Below are 16,224 nucleotides of genomic sequence, written 5' to 3'. Positions count from 1 at the left end.
GTTGGTCCACGCAAGTATGCACAGTGTTGGCTATATCCTCTCCTGCTGTGCAGTGACATTCCAGAGGAAACTGTCTTATCCACTAGAGTAACAAATGGTTAAATCCAAACAACATAATTCTTGCAACAAAACAAGATGTGGTGGGATGAACGCTGTTCTTTTATGATTTTTCTAGGTTTTGTATAAACCTTACTTGTGGTGAATACCAAGGGGCAGATATTGCTTTGCATATTAATCCTCGTTACGAAGGACATGACAGGGTTGTCTTCAACACTTGCCAAGGAGGCTCCTGGGGCAATGAGGAGGACAAGAAGCAAATACCATTTAAGAGGGGGCAACATTTTGAGGTCTTAGTCCAAGCGAAGCATGACATTTACGAGGTAAGAGTACTAAATGTAGCAGTCATTTCTAAGTCATATCCCAGGGAAGCTGAGTGATTTTTTCATAAAGTGTATGCTCTCTAAGTGTTAGTGTTGCATGACCTACATGTAGATACTTACAGCATGTTATGGAACAGTGCTGATGGATTACATGTAGTGTGGGATGGACATAATGACATTGTTAAGATCTGTGGGGCAAAGAGTTTTCTCTTCTAGTGAGCCTATCAAGTGAAATTTCAGACTTTTGCATTCAGATAATCACAGGAATAATGTGTTGCAGCTCAAGGAAGTTAAACATTGGCTAATGCATTTTTCTGCATCAACTGTGTGTTTCCAGAAGGTTGACTAAATTACAGAATACTTTACAATGAAGAAGTAATCACTTAACAGGAATAGTATCGATCAAAAGTAATAATTGTTTTTTCATGAGATAGTAATGGAGGCTAGAGCCCATGTTCATGTGATGATCTTCTTGCCTTCCAGGTGTTTGTCAACGGGTCACGCTTCTATGGGTACTCACACCGTATACCTCTTGAACGAGTGACTGCTGTGCACATTACCGGACCTCTGACCCTTCAGACCGTTAACATTATTGGTGGTATGACAGGGGTACGTAGATAAGCAATGGTGTTTAACATGTGGAAATAGAACAATTTGTGTTCAAAGTTTTACCAAGCACAGTAACTACCTTTGTAGTCTGCAACACACAGTTATGCACTTACAACATTCTTCTTTCCAGGCCTGCTAACACCAGAAGTAATAAACACTAATGATGAAAGCTGAATTAATGATACAAGTTTCTGTCATTGCTGTCATTTCTACAACATACAGATGTCCTCTCATTCACTTGCTGCAGTATTCTTAACCTGAAGGATCTCCTGCCTGAAGGCAACCCAACGTCAGCTAGTATACAAAAGTCTTATACTACTGTAAGGCACATGGGACGTCGTACAAAGGTTGTAGTCTGACGTAGGCCATAAAAGCGATGTACGCATGTACCATCCTCAGAACTTTTCTGCCTCCAGTCAGAAAGCCATTGCAACCATCGTTCTGATCATTTCAGTGATTGCAACTTCAGCCTTTTCTAGATAAGTACCCCAATGGGGAATATTTTCTCTTTACTACTGTTTTGGTTATGTCATCCAAGAAGAGTAAAGGCCAGTGTAGAAGACACATTTCACATAAGGACAGCCATTCACAGTGTCTCTTTTGTTTAGGGCCTAACCATGACAACAAGCCCTGTAGAATTTGTCAGTACTTTGTACCCAAGACCCTTAGAAGCAGGTTCCCTTCTCTTGCTGTTTACTTACAGAACCAATGTCTTAAGTTGTTAGCTAAGCATATGGAAAGTATCTCGGGGTCTGATGCCAAGCCAGTGAAGCACAAGGCCAAGAAACCTTGACCCGTGGCTTCCACTGCACCTACACAGTCAGACATTTCTCCCGAGGTGCTTGACAATCTAGAGACATATCCGAGTTCAGGCACAAATTCACAGGCCAAGCCCAATTCTGAGGCCACCTTGACTTTGGCCACGAGCATGTCTTTGGAAGTAGAACAGATGTCCGATCAGGCCTTCTACAAGGTCCCTGAGGATTGTAAATTCCTCATTAGATGCCCTGTTGCAGACTCAGCAGTCATTTCTGTAGCTACAGATAAAGCATCTAGGATGCTCCAATCCACCACCCTTCCCCCATCAGACAAAGAGATTAGAACCCTTGAGAGACTGGGTAAAAAGGCATATATTTCAGCCACCTTGGCTTTCAGGGCCATCAATTATCAGACACACATGACCAAGTACTCCACAGAACTTTTGTCTCAGGCATCTAGTGTCATTGCAGATCTTCCATATTCTGAAGAAAAAGCCTTGGCTCTATCTATCCTGGGAGCTTCCTCCCAAGTGACAAGACACTCCATTAAATGCAGCTATGATGCTGGGGAGGCTTGTGCCAGGGCAGCTGCTACTTCAGTTCTCAGAAGATTTTCCTGACTTAGGTTTCAGCCCCTCCAGGATGACTTCAAATCTAAATTAATGAACACACCATTAGATAATTCAGTCTTATTTGGTCCAGCAGTGGCTTCTCTATTTAAGTCCCTACAGGAGAAAACCAAGGAACTCAAGGATCTGAAACACATCCTTGTTTCTCCTATGCCCAGTTTTCATAGTAATTTCAAATAAACTTCAGTTGTAATACCAGGGTCAATAAAGACTGCCACATGAAAATTAGACCTTTTATTCCATACACAAGACAACAAGATTAAGCGCTTTCATTTCCTGTCTGGAAACTTCATCAGAATCATTTACCTACATCATTACATTCTATTTAAAGACCCAACACCTTACCTATTGGCTGTAACTAATTACATCATATAAATTAGTATATTTATATTGAATTTATTTGCATTCATATTCAATGTCTTTTATACATGGTGTAATAAAGTGGTATAAACAGAGAGGTTTAATTTAGGGAAGTGATGTAATTAGTTACAGCCAATAGGTAAGGTGTTGGGTCTTTAAATAGAATGTAAAGATGTAGGTAAACAATTCTGATGAAGTTTCCAGACAGGAAATGAAAGCACTTAATCTTATTGTCTTGTGTTTGGAATAAAAGTTGAATTTTCATGTGGCAGCCTTTACTGACCCTGGTATTACAATTGAAGTTTATTTGTGGTTAATGGTGGACTTGTACTTTACTAGTTCTACTTCAATTTTTGGTTTCATAGTAATTTCCCATCCAAGCCTGTTTTCATCCATAGCTACACCCTGCACTCCTCCAGTAAGTCTTCCAGAGGAGGCAAAGGAGAACAGAAGCCTAGGAATTTACAGGCACCTTCACAACAAAGGCAGTCCTATCCTGACAAAGCAGGGAGTCTGTGACTACCCTGCAGATGTCTCCTTTTCCCCTGTTTCTCTCTGCCTTTCAAACTCTCACAGGGTCTTGGAAAGTATCACTCAAGACACCTGGGTTCTCTCCATAATCAAAAATGGATACTTCTTGGTTTGGCACTCCACTTCCAATTTTATGGGCATCCCTCCCCCCTCGAGAGCAGCTGCCCCTCTTCCCTTCTTCCCAAAGCTATTTTGGAAGCTTTGGCAATAGGGCTCCATTCAAAAAGTTCCTCAAACCTTGAGAGGGAAAGACTTCTATGCAAGAATGTTCTTAGTGCCTTTTCTAAGCTTGTTTCCTGCCTTTCCTGTGGGTAGTCTAGCCTGGATATAGATTTGCTGTGTCCAGGACTATTTGTAGGCTTCTAGGGCCCAAGCCTTTCTGTGTTGGAGGGAAGCCTTCTAGCTTAATTTTGTTTCTTAGAACTAGCCAGTTTTTTGTTTCAGCACTTGTTCAGAACTTATTGTAAGCACTAAATAAGCTACAAATTACTACAGCACTCAACTTTCCTCACTGTCTAGAGGAAAACAGTTTCTAGTACTTAACAAATAAGCACCTATCCAGGCATGTCTAAGGGTCAGCCCCCGGTGTTTTCTCCTGTCTACCTGATGAATCTGGGCATCTTGAGGCAATGCAGTAATTGCCTCATGTACACAGACAACCCTCTCCTCCTACCACCCAACACTACAACCTGTGAGAGATGCACTTATACAGCCAAACTGGAGGCAAAGCTCTCTTCACCCAAGACTGGACTAGACAGTCAAGAGGAGAAGGTAAACACTTGCACCACACCACACTCAGCACATAGTCCCTCAAAACCTACACCACCAAAACACACACATAGAAACACAAAACACACACCTACATTCGCGGAGACTCTCAGTAAAAACCTGCCCAAGCAACAGGGACCTCCAAAGCAGAAACACAAGCAACCTCCACCCCCCAACACAACCCAAATGACACATAGCCCACAAACTAAGTGTGCCACTCAACCACAGCCCATAAGGCATAACAATGTACCCAGCACTCTAGTCATAGCTGACTCTATAGTCAGGCACACTGATGTTCCACTCCCCAGGCTAAACAAGGAGAAAGTTACTGTCAGCTGCCTGTCAGGTGCCAGGATCCACCACATAATGCATGCACTCAGGTCACTCCACAACAAGTACAAATATGACTCTGTCATTGTCCATGTTGGTGTGAATGACCTGAGATGTACCTCCTTGGACTACATGAAAAGGGACATGGAGGAGCTGCCAGATCTTGTAGCCCAGGCAGGTATGACCCTAGCCCTGAGTAGCATCCTGCCATCACCCAGAATGATACCACAGTACAAGGACAAAATGATTGACTTCAACAACTGGCTAAGCTTCTGGTGTCATTCTAAGGGGATCCAGTATCTGTCTGCCTGGGATGATATGATCGACAAGCCATGATGCTTTGCCAGAGATGGCCTGCACCCGTCGCCCCTGGGATTCCGGATACTGGCTAAGGCTCTAGCCACCCCTATAGTGCCTTTTTTAGGCAAGGTTCAAATGACAAATTCACCACCCTAACAGATACAGGCAAGAAGAATCTGAGGGTATTGCTACTCAATGCTAGAAGTCTAAACCTCAAAATGCACTCTCTCGAGGCACTCCTTAAAATGGAGAACATCGACATCTGTGCAGTGACAGAGACCTGGTTCAAGGCTCCAGAGAGTACCCCTGCATTACCAGGCTATAATTCATACCACACCTTTCGGCCACCTAACCTGGACCGAAACACTAAAGGCGGAGGCGTGTCCATATTCATTAAGGATATCCACACCTCCAGGCTAGTTGTTCAGCATAATGCATCCGAGATTATCCAAGTGCAACTAACTCTGGGCAAGACCGCAATCCAAATTGTAGCTTGCTACAGATCCCCCACCATGCCCCAGGATTCCCACTCCTCATTTCTTAATACACTGGAAAATATTAGGGTACAACCTAACACCCTAATAATGGGCGATTTCAACTACCCTACCATTAACTAGGAAACTACTCATGTACCAACTCTTGTGCTCAACGTTTTCTGGAATTCATAAATTCCAATGCCATGGATCAACTTATCCACACCCCCACCAGGGGCAGCAATATCCTAGACCTGGTTATTACCAACATGGGCAACCGGTGCTCCACACCAGAGATCATTTCCTCGTTGGTCAGATCCGACCATAAGCTAATCACCCTAGACATCCACATCCCTCCCCACCCCCATTAGGGAAACCACAGTAAAACATTTCTCCAAAGCCAACTTCACACTTCTTAAGACAGATGTGGCAAACTTCACGACACCCATGCTGACGGACAATAGAGGTATGACTGCTGAATCCTACACAAATGCACTTTATAAGCACTTACATGAGTGCATGGATCATGCAATCCCTAACTGAACCAAGATGCTATCCTCCAAAAAAAGGAAGCCAATCCGGTGGTCCCCTGCCATAAACAAACTCTACAACAGAAGAAAGAAACTGTTGCAAAAAAGAGTAAAATCCCATGACTGGAGAAACTCCCTGGTCAGCTTCAGTAAGAAGCTGAGATCCCTCATAAAATCCTCCAAAGATAGTTATGAAAACAAAATCGCCACTGACTCTAAAGACAACCACAAAGCATTCTATAGCTATGTTAAGAATCTCAATGGCAACACTCAGATCTGCTCTGAGTTACAGCACAATGGCACTAAATATACAGAACCAACGGATATTGCCAACATCCTGGCAGATAGGTTCAGTGCTAACTTTACCCCTCTGTCATCCCCTAAAGGGCCAATCTCTATACCAGAAGAATGCAAAGTTCCTGTAATCATGGCTGCACAGGTAAAAAACACACTATCCAAAGCCAAGAACACAGCATCCATGGGACCTGACGACATCCCAGGCCGTGTTCTACATGAACTACAGAACAAACTGGCACCCCACCTAAGTACCATGTTCAATCATAGCCTCACCTCAGGCTAAGTGCCCACTGAATGGCGCACAGCGACAGTTATCCCACTCCACAAAGGGGGAGCCACCATAGACCCCGGAAACTACTGCCCCATTAGCCTAATGAGCCTGGTCTGCAAGGCTATGGAGCGTATCATCATGGAACTTATAAACAATGACATTGGTAATCTCCAAACTCAGGACCCCACCCAGTTCGGGTTTGTAAAAGGCAGATCATGTCTCCTAAACTTGATAGACTTCTTTGAAGCAGTCACCAAAGCTGTAGATGAGGGTAAGGTGATTCACACAGCCTATCTAGATCTCGCCAAGGCTTTTGACACCATTCCCCACTCTGGAATTATAGATAAACTCACTAAACTAGGTATAAATCCCTATGTCACAAGATGGGTTGCCAACTGGCTCACTGACAGAACCCACACTGTGAAAGTAGCAGACTCCAAATCCAGCTTCAGACCAGTGACAAGTGGAGTACCATAGGGTTCAGTCCTGGGTCCTCTCCTGTTTGGTATCTACTTCTCTGAAGTACAGGCCAACACAGAAGGTCTTTGGCTAATGAAGTTCGCAGATGACTGCAAACTAGGAGCCATAATCAAAACTCCAAAAGATGTGGACATCCTACAAAAGGGCCTTGCTGAGACAGATGCCTGGTGTCAAAGCCATGGCCTCAAGCTCAATGCCAAAATGTGCATTGTCATTCCTTTTGGTAAAAACTCAGTACCCATGAACTACCACATAGGTGGTAGTCTACTTAACACAGAAAGTGTGATGAGACCTTGGGACACAGGTGGACAGTAGTCTCTCCTTTGATAATCACATCACCACAGTAGTCAGGAAATCCTTCTATGTGGTACACCTCATCACAAAAGGTTTCTCATCCAGGAAAAAAGAGGTCATTGTTCCCCTCTACTCGTCACTCATTAGACCCATTATAGAGTACAATGCCCCTTTTGGTATGTACCTCACAAGACATCTACAACAACTGGAAAGGCCACAGAAATACCTCACAAAGAGGATTACCGGCCTCAAAGAGATGCCCTATGCAGACCATCTCAAAAAACTGAAGCTTTACTCCGTTGCATATCGCCACCTCAGAGGCGATCTCTGCCTAACACACAAAGCTATGTCAAACCCAGAGCTTTTAGACATGCTCCACTTAAAGAAATCCCAATCCCTATGAGCTACACACTCTAGGGACCTAAACCTCGCCACCACAATAAACAGAACATGTTGGAGGGATAGATTCCTGTCCCAGAGACTTCCCATACTCTGGAACAAACTACCTATCTATATCAAACAAAGCTCCTCATTAGCACTATTCAAGAAAAATCTTGATGATTGGATGGGATATAGGAAATTCACCCCGGGGATCACTTCTGTGGCTCTGCTCGACAGTGGCACAGGAAAATAATTTTCTTGGGTGGCGAAAGCCAGGGTACCTTTGGCTAGGCTTATATAGGTCCTAGGGCCAATAGCCTAGTACCTACCTATGACCCTATGAACCTATAAGAAAGGATGGGCCCTGGAGACCAATCCTGGATGTATCCCATCTCAACACCTTCTCAAAGGGTCCTTCTTTCAGAATATTGACACTCCAAACTCTATTTCCATTTCCTCTATCCTTCCACAAGGATACATGGCATCTCTAGATATATAAGATGTTTACCTTCACATCACCATTCACCCCATGTTCAGGAAATTCTTATGTTTTTCTGTGGGTTCCTGACATTTTCAGTTCTCTGCCTTGCCCTTTGGTCTTTCTACAGCTCTGATTGTATTCACAAAATGCCTGGCTGGAAAGATTAAACATTGCAGGCTTTCAACTATCCAGATTTTTCCATACCTGGATGATTTGCTCTTACAGGCCTAAACTTTCCACACTCTACTCTAAAACCTGGAGGCCACCATTTCCCTCCTTGGATAACTGGGATTCACCATCAGCTTCAGAAAGCCAGTACTCACCCCTTCACAGGACCACATTTACCTGGGTTGTCGAATCCATACAGACATAATGAGAGTGTTACTTTCACCTCGGAAGGTGCAGGACCTTTGGTCCTTCTTTCACTCCCTAATCCCCTTGACTCGCATCACGGCTAGGGAGTTCCTCAGGGTGCTGGGATTCATGGCTTAACCATTCACATGATATCTGTGGCAAAACTCCACATGAGGAAATTCCAGTGGTTCCACAGGTCGGTGTGGACCCAGCATTCTCACCCACTAGAATACAAAGTCCCTCTCATTCCTTGCCTAAAGAGGGAACTGCTCTGGTGGATCCAACAGGTAGACCTAAATCCAGGACTGCCCCTCATCCTCACACCCCAGTCCTTGAACACTACACAAATGGATCAGACATGGGCTCGGGGTCTGCCTTGGGCAAATTTACACCTCAGGGAATTCAGTCTCCCTCCTAAAAAACAGAACACATCAACATCAGGGCAATGCAAGCATTGCTTCTAGCTCTGCAAGCATTTCACAATATTCTTTGCCCAGGCCCTCTACAACTGTTTATAGACAATCCTATCTTCTTTGCAGGTTGGCTCTTCTGGTGTGGGAATTTCTTGCCCAGTACCACATGACTATTCAGGCAGTGTAAATTCTCTCCAAATTGAATCTCATGGCAGACTCGCTGAGCAGGTCTCTGATTCATTCCCATGAAAAGATGCTTCACAGGGACATGTTTCTGGACATAGCCCACCAATCGGTTATTCCAATGGGTTATTCCTCAAATGGATTTATTTGCCTCCCCCTAAACACACAACACCAAAATGTTGTGCCAGAGTCCCAAGTCCTCTGGTTTGGAAAGTAGATGCTCATGGAGATGTTTATATATGCATTCCCTCCCCTTCCTCTAATACCAAAGGTCCTGTTCAAGATTCGACAGGACCAACCAAAAATCTTGCTGGTGACTCACGTTTAAGACAGCTCTGGTTCCCCCTCCTTCTACATTTAGCCAGGGCCATCACCACAGGTTATCCCACAGTGTGGACCTTCTCACACAGAACAAAGGATCCCTAATACAGCCATACCTGTCAACACTACAGCTGATACTGTGGGTGATAGGATTCTAATCCCCTTCGGACACTTTTTCTCAGACGAGTAATCCCCTTCGGACACCTATTCTCAGATGATGTGGTCAGGGTTTTGCAGGAGGCCAGAAATCCCAATACTAGAAAATCTTAATGTTTCTAAGTGGAAAAGATTTTCACTCTGGTGTCTCTCTAAGAACCAAGCCCCACTGACAAGTGGGAATTCCAGTGGTTCTGTCTTACTTGTGTGACTGGCTCTCTGTTGGCTTTGCTTATTCTTTTGTCAGATCACACATCAATGTTTCTGCTTGTTTGCCTCTGTCTCCCCCTCTAGCATCCAGATTTGAGGTGAAACTATTCCTTAAGGGCATCCTTCACAGTAGACCTCCCAGGAAACCTATTTCTCCTCCATGGGACTTTAATTTTGTTCTAGAAAAATTGACCCTGACCCCTTTTGAGCCCACATCTTTGGCCTCCCTTAAACATTGCTCTTGGAAAACTGTTTTACTAGTAGTGGTCTTGAGTTCAGCCAAAATGTTGTCAGAGATACAAGCCTCATGGCTATATCCCCTTCCTTGGTCTGTCATAACAACAGGGTATCCTTAAGAACAAATCCTTCCTTTATGCCAGAAGTGGTTAATGAGTTATCCCTTAACCAGTCCATTCAGTTACTTACCTTATTCTTCCCTTCTCCCTAAAACCACAGTGAGGAGATACTGCACACCTTAGATGTACATAGACAACTTAGCTTTAGTTTTGTCCATGTAAAATATATCAGGAAATCTGATTAGCTATTTGTGAACTTCCATCTCAGGGCTCTGGGTTTACCCATTTCCAAGCAGACTATTCCTTCTTGGATTTCAAAGACTATTTACCTTTATTACACACTCCATGGAAATAGCCTCTCTTCACCTGTGAAGGCTCATTCTGCCAGGGCAGTAGCTTCCTCTAAGGCATTCTTCAAGGGCTTAGATAACAATGCCATCCTTGTAGCAGCCACCTGGCCTTTTTTCCATACCTTTACCAAATACTACAGACTAGATGGCATTTCCAGAGCCAGAGCTGCTTTGCCAAAGCCATTTCATATGACTTCATTGAGATCTCCTCTGCTTCTTTCTCCTCCCTTCCTTCTTGAGCTTTGGCACTCTTCCCTCAGGTTATGAATACTGCAGCAAGTGAATAGAAGGACATAGAATAGTTGTGTAAAATCTTACCATAGCCATAGATGTGCTTCTCTGCACTGCTGCAGTATTCTATACCACCCTCCTTCCCCTCTGGTCTATTGTTTTGCTTGGATGTACTGATCTTTCATATCCTTAATCTGGCATTCCTCCTGAGGCATTCAGTTCTGAGGATAGTATGTGTGTCCATCACTTTTATGGCCTATGTCTGACTGCAACCTACGTGCGATGTCCCATGTACCCTACAGTAGTATAAGACTTTTGTATACTGGCTGACGTCGGATCGCCTTCAGGTGGGAGATGCCTCAAGTTAATAATACTGCTTCAGTGAAGAGAAGGACATCTATGGTTATGGTAAGATTTTACACAACTATACTTTCTTAATCTAGATATGTGGTTCTATAACTACCTGCTTTCATACATTTCTATAAACGTGACAAACTTTGTGATTGTCAGGTGAAGAAATCCGGTGTTTCAGTTTGATTGTGCATGTATATAAATAATTTATTAGGGAGGAAGAATGGTAAAGACAGGAGTGAGGAACAGATAACCTTGATAATAAACAAAATTAGAACAATGTTCTATTTCATATCACACTCTGTTTGCTTCCAGGCAGGACTTTAACAGCTACACGAGTTCATACAAGAGGGGTGTAAGTTATGTAGCACCATCCCTTTCTGCTGCCAAGTGCAACTATATATATATATATATATATATATATATATATATATATATATATATATATATATACACACACAGTTTCTGCCACATACAAGAGACTAAATCATAGTTAGGTACTTTGTGGGCCATTTTCCCTTTCAAGGGTGATAACCAAACCATGAACATTGTGTCTGTTAGGTAAACACTTTAACCAGTATACCAACCTCTAACCCCAGAGAGGGCTGTACTCACTGAGACAAAACTTAGTGCTTTCTCAGTAATTTTACTGTCCACAATGAAGTACAAAAGAATATTGCACCTGCAAGTCAGTGTTCCTTATACACTCTGCACATTTTAAGTTTATACTTTTCAATTACCAAAAATAGCAGTTTTGTGAACTTTCTGCCTATGAGCAGTAGATATTCAAAGACCTACTGCTCGTGTGCAGAAGGTCAAGGTAAGGAAGTCCAGAAGACATGACACCACACCTGTCTACCAGGAAAATATGGTCACTAGACCGCAAGGGGATAAAGAAGAAATGGTGCAAGGTTACATCTACTAGTGCACAGAAGATCAAAAGCATAGAGAAGAAGAAGAGCAGTCTGAGAAAACATGCAAAATAATTTAAGAAGTTCATTTATATAATTAGCATTATAAGCATCTACTTGCATCTAATGTTCTGATCCTCATTCTTTACCTTACTCCTACCTGATGTATTAAAAATGTTTGCAATCTACCACTTTACTTTAATTTAGTATGTTTTAAAAGTTTGCAATCTACCACTTTGCTTTCATTTAGTATGTCTTATTATTTTATCTACCTCTCTGTGCTTATTTTGTATTTATTATTGCATCTACCTCTCTGTACTTATTTAGTATTCAGTTATTATTAATATGTGCTTTAATACTTGTTTTTTTATCTTGTTCCTGTAAATTGTCTTAACGTTCATGTATCATTTGGAGCTTTTCTTTCCGGGCCTATGCTGAAAATGGGTTCCTGACCCAGTCAGATTTTCCTGGTAAACAAATGTTAAATACATTTTAAATAAATAAATAAATAAATTTCGCTTAAGGCCAAAACAATTGAATGGGATACAGGCTTAGAAGTGCTGTAGAAATAACAACTGTATTTTTGAGTGTAAGCATCTTAGGACATGTCTGAAAGGTAAAGGAAGTGAGTACTTCACCTCATTCTGAATAGGCGTGCTTTAGATGCTGAACTTGTAAGACCAAAAGTTTGAACCTTTAAGAGTTTTCTCAGCCATAAACATCATTCTCTGTCCACCCAGAGGCACATCTTATTCCTGGATTACTGATGATGATGTGAAATCCCCTGGTGTGGAGCACAGCAATAACAGGCCATGCAAAACAGACAATACTTCAAACTTAAGCTGGTTCTCCTTTCCTGTCCTGTGCCCCTGAGCTGCTGCTGACTACCCCCACCTCATCAAACCCAGGTTATTTTATTAAAGTTAGTCACAGCACACCGGAGCCTCCCTAACCCACAAATCTGTGATACATTTTAACAAGGAATGTTATCTACAGTGATTGTTTTCTGCAGTGCGGAGAATGGTCCACTCATACTCATGTTTTCCTTTCCCTGAACACTCATTATCCCACTCCAACTTGCCAGCCTACTTCCTTCTTTATCCATACTTACCCACTGGATTTACAAGGCCCTTACCTTCCACAGACTATACACATCCCTTCACTCCTGCCAGATTGGATGTAAAGTGGGGATAGGCATTACATATGGCTTTAAACATGATTCTAGCTGAATATGATTATATTATGCAAACACTCAAGAAAGACCCAGCTAAGCTGGAGTCTGCATTGTATATGTTTGTGTGACCTTTTTACCCTTTGGTTTGAACATTCTATTATGCAATTTAGCTGAGAACCAGCACACGGACACCTTTTAATGTCTGAAACAGACTGCCAAATTTCAGCATCCATTTTATGAGTCCTTATCACATGAACAAAGACAGTGACATAGTACAACTTTTTTCTCCAAGTCTGACTGCAGTCACTTTGCAAAATTACCTTCAGATTCTGAATTAAGCATTTTCATCTCTTTGCTTCATGAGAAAATGCTATAAGAAGATTGTGTTTAAATGCTGGGGCAAGAATAATGAAAGTCATCAGCTATAAGTGTGAATTTAATTTGCAGGTCTGCCTCAAATGTTCATCAGATATCAATATCTTAACCCAAGGCTTAAAATATCACAGTTTCTTCTTCTGGGCGCAACATGAATACGATGATCAAATATGATGTCTTATTTCAACTCAAAAGAAAAGATAGGTAGGTAGAAATATAATATCCAAGCAAAACACAATAAGCTTTACTACTTTGTGCATTAAGCAGAATCAGAAAAGTAATATTGTGCAGGGAATTTGATACAAACTACTGGAGACCCCTGAAGTTATTATCATTTAATTATGCATTTAGTTTTTAGCATATTCATCCAAAAATTATCTGTACATTATTTTACTTTCTTTTACGGCGGTAGCATTGTTACCTCACAGCAAGAGGTTCTCCCATTCGATTCTCGGCTTGGCTTGGGAGTGCCTTCTGTGTGGAGTCTGCATGTCCTCCCCATGGTTGGGTAGCTTTCGAAAGACATGCATGTGTAAATGGGCATGCCTTTGTTGAAGGTTGGACATCGAGCTGGCACCTCAGCATTTCGTAAAAATCTACTGCCAATCATTAGCGGACCGGAGTTCCGCTGTGGCGACCCCTTACCGGGAAAAAGCCGAAAGACAAACAACAACAACCACACAATTGTAACATTTCAGTCAAATTTACTTTCTTTTGATCCCTTAAAAGTAATTTCATGTTTAACAGTAGTAAGAATGTAAAATAGTAAAATTTTCTTTCTCTCAATGCAAACAAATCTAAAATACTATTCACACCCTCAAAATCTTTCTCTTTTGATAAAAATTCCTTCCAAGTCTTTAGCCAAAGTAACTCTCCGATCAAAGTTATTCCCTTTGCCAAACTACTCAGTGTAACTATAGATGAACACCTCAAGTTCGATATCTATATTCAGCAAAATATAAAGAAAACCCACCAAAAACTAGGTATGCTATACAGGAACAACCACTTCCTCTCTACTTCTACCAGGAATAGTCTGGCTTCCTCTTACCGCCTTCCCTCCCTTCTGTATGGCGCCCTGCTACTAACTAACCTATCCTCTTCCATCATGTCCAAACTTAAACTGTTATAACAAAATTTCTAAATTTGCCACCAAAGCCAAACATTCCACTCATCATTGTGTTACTCCCTCAACTAGTTAGAATTCACAAATTACCTGGACTTCCTCTAGCTCACTACAGCACATAGACTAATATTTAATCCAACCATATGCCCCGCTCTAACTAACATCCTTCCCCCATACACCCCAAAAGAACTCTCAGATATGAACACCAAAACTTACTTACTGTCCACAAAGCTAAATGTCCTGCTGGATAACTTCTCCTCTCCTTCTCCTTAGGTAAGAAATGGAACTCTCTCCCTTCCACACTAAGGACAATGTCAAACACAAACAACTTCAAAACTCAGCTTTACACCTACCTCTCCTCCAAATGGAAATGTAACTGCATTCTCCCTACCTAGTACTCTTTTACAAAAGCCCCTGGGAGGGCATCCTCCTGAGTTCCTAAGCATCTTATAGCTGGCTATAACCTTCTATAGCTAATTCCCATACGATCTCTCACACTCTGTAAATATTGTAAATAGCTTTTGACTTTTGACTTTAACTGTGTGAATTTGTTAAAATGTTTCTGCATGATATTTTTCTACTATGGGCAATATTGCTCACACTTTGTATTATTTGATATGTATTTGGACTTGCACTCTTATTTTTATTGGACTGCTATCTTCACTGTAATCTGATTCATGGAGCTTTTCTTCCCGGGCCACCACTGAAAACGGGCTCTCTGGGTCCAGTGGACTTCCACGGTAATCAAACTAGAAATAAAATAAATATATGTATTTGAACTTCAGAAATAGCAACTGCATGTAACCATTCTGGAACCATTGATAAGTCTATAGCAGATAAAAATGTGCAGATGTCAAGTGACCAGTTTAAAATAACTGCACAGACTGCAGTACAAAGGAATAGTTCACATGCAAGTCAACATTCCTTATATAGTGTACTTATGTTGGATGTTTGTGCTATAATTCAGAATTATATTTGTATATATATATATATATATATATATATATATATATATATATATATATATATATATATATATATACTGCTAGTCAAGAAACCTAGTGCCTCATGATAACATTATTAGAATATAGATTTTATATAGAGGTATACATGCACGCACACACACACACACACACACACACACACACACACACACACACACACACACACACACACATACACACACACACACACATATGTGTAGATATATATATATATATATATATATATATATAAATCAAAGGGTAAAAACACAGACAAACCATTCAGTAAAAACTGCAAGAAAAACACAGCCAAGCTAGAGTTTTCATTATGTGATATCTTAAACCTTCTGTAATGGGGGCCCATGTGATATATGCAAATGACCTCTCAAGGTCATCAGGTGTTTCAGCTACATGGCTTCTAAATGTCCATGACTTTTTTTTTTTACTTTTTAAGTCTTTATGGTTACATTCAGATCAGTAAAGTCAAACCCCACTAGCTGTGGACATGCATGTTTTGGCCTTATATATATATATATATATATATATATATATATATATATATATATATATATATATATATATAGTGTGTGTGTGTGTGTGTGTGTGTGTGTGTTAATCAACATGAAAAAAGTCGACCAAATAATAGCAATATTTCAATCTACCTACACAAAATATCTAACCTTGCAGACAGAAAGCAACATTTTTTGCTGGGGGGAACCATCTGTTCTCCCTGTGTGGGAGATGTGCCCCCTGCTAATCAAATATACTAACTCCGAGATTACACAGTACAGGGGAAAGGGCATATTCTCAAACCACGGAATTATACTGATCTTACAAAACTACCACATCAAAACTCCAAGTACTCCAAATGAAAAAAAATATATTTTTTATTTGTATGCTCTAAGGTTTTGTGTCAGAGCA

At 41.3% G+C, this 16,224-nt stretch overlaps 1 protein-coding gene across 1 annotated transcript in view; it reads left to right on the top strand.

Moving 5' to 3' along the window:
* Positions 1-16,224, top strand: part of LOC122797878 (galectin-4-like) — a 143,004-nt gene that overhangs the window by 22,519 nt on the left and 104,261 nt on the right. Inside the window, exons 3-4 of the mRNA XM_044066814.1 lie at positions 176-380; positions 864-989. Coding sequence (XP_043922749.1) covers positions 176-380; positions 864-989 — 331 coding nt within the window. The remainder of the gene's footprint in view (positions 1-175; positions 381-863; positions 990-16,224) is intronic.

Source organism: Protopterus annectens, chromosome 1.part0, assembly GCF_019279795.1.
Source record: "Protopterus annectens isolate FY-2018-M chromosome 1.part0, PAN1.0, whole genome shotgun sequence".
Classification (NCBI taxonomy): Eukaryota; Metazoa; Chordata; order Ceratodontiformes; family Protopteridae; genus Protopterus; species Protopterus annectens.
The sequence above is the reverse complement of the archived record's forward strand: the minus strand, read 5'-3'. Positions and strand labels throughout refer to the sequence as shown.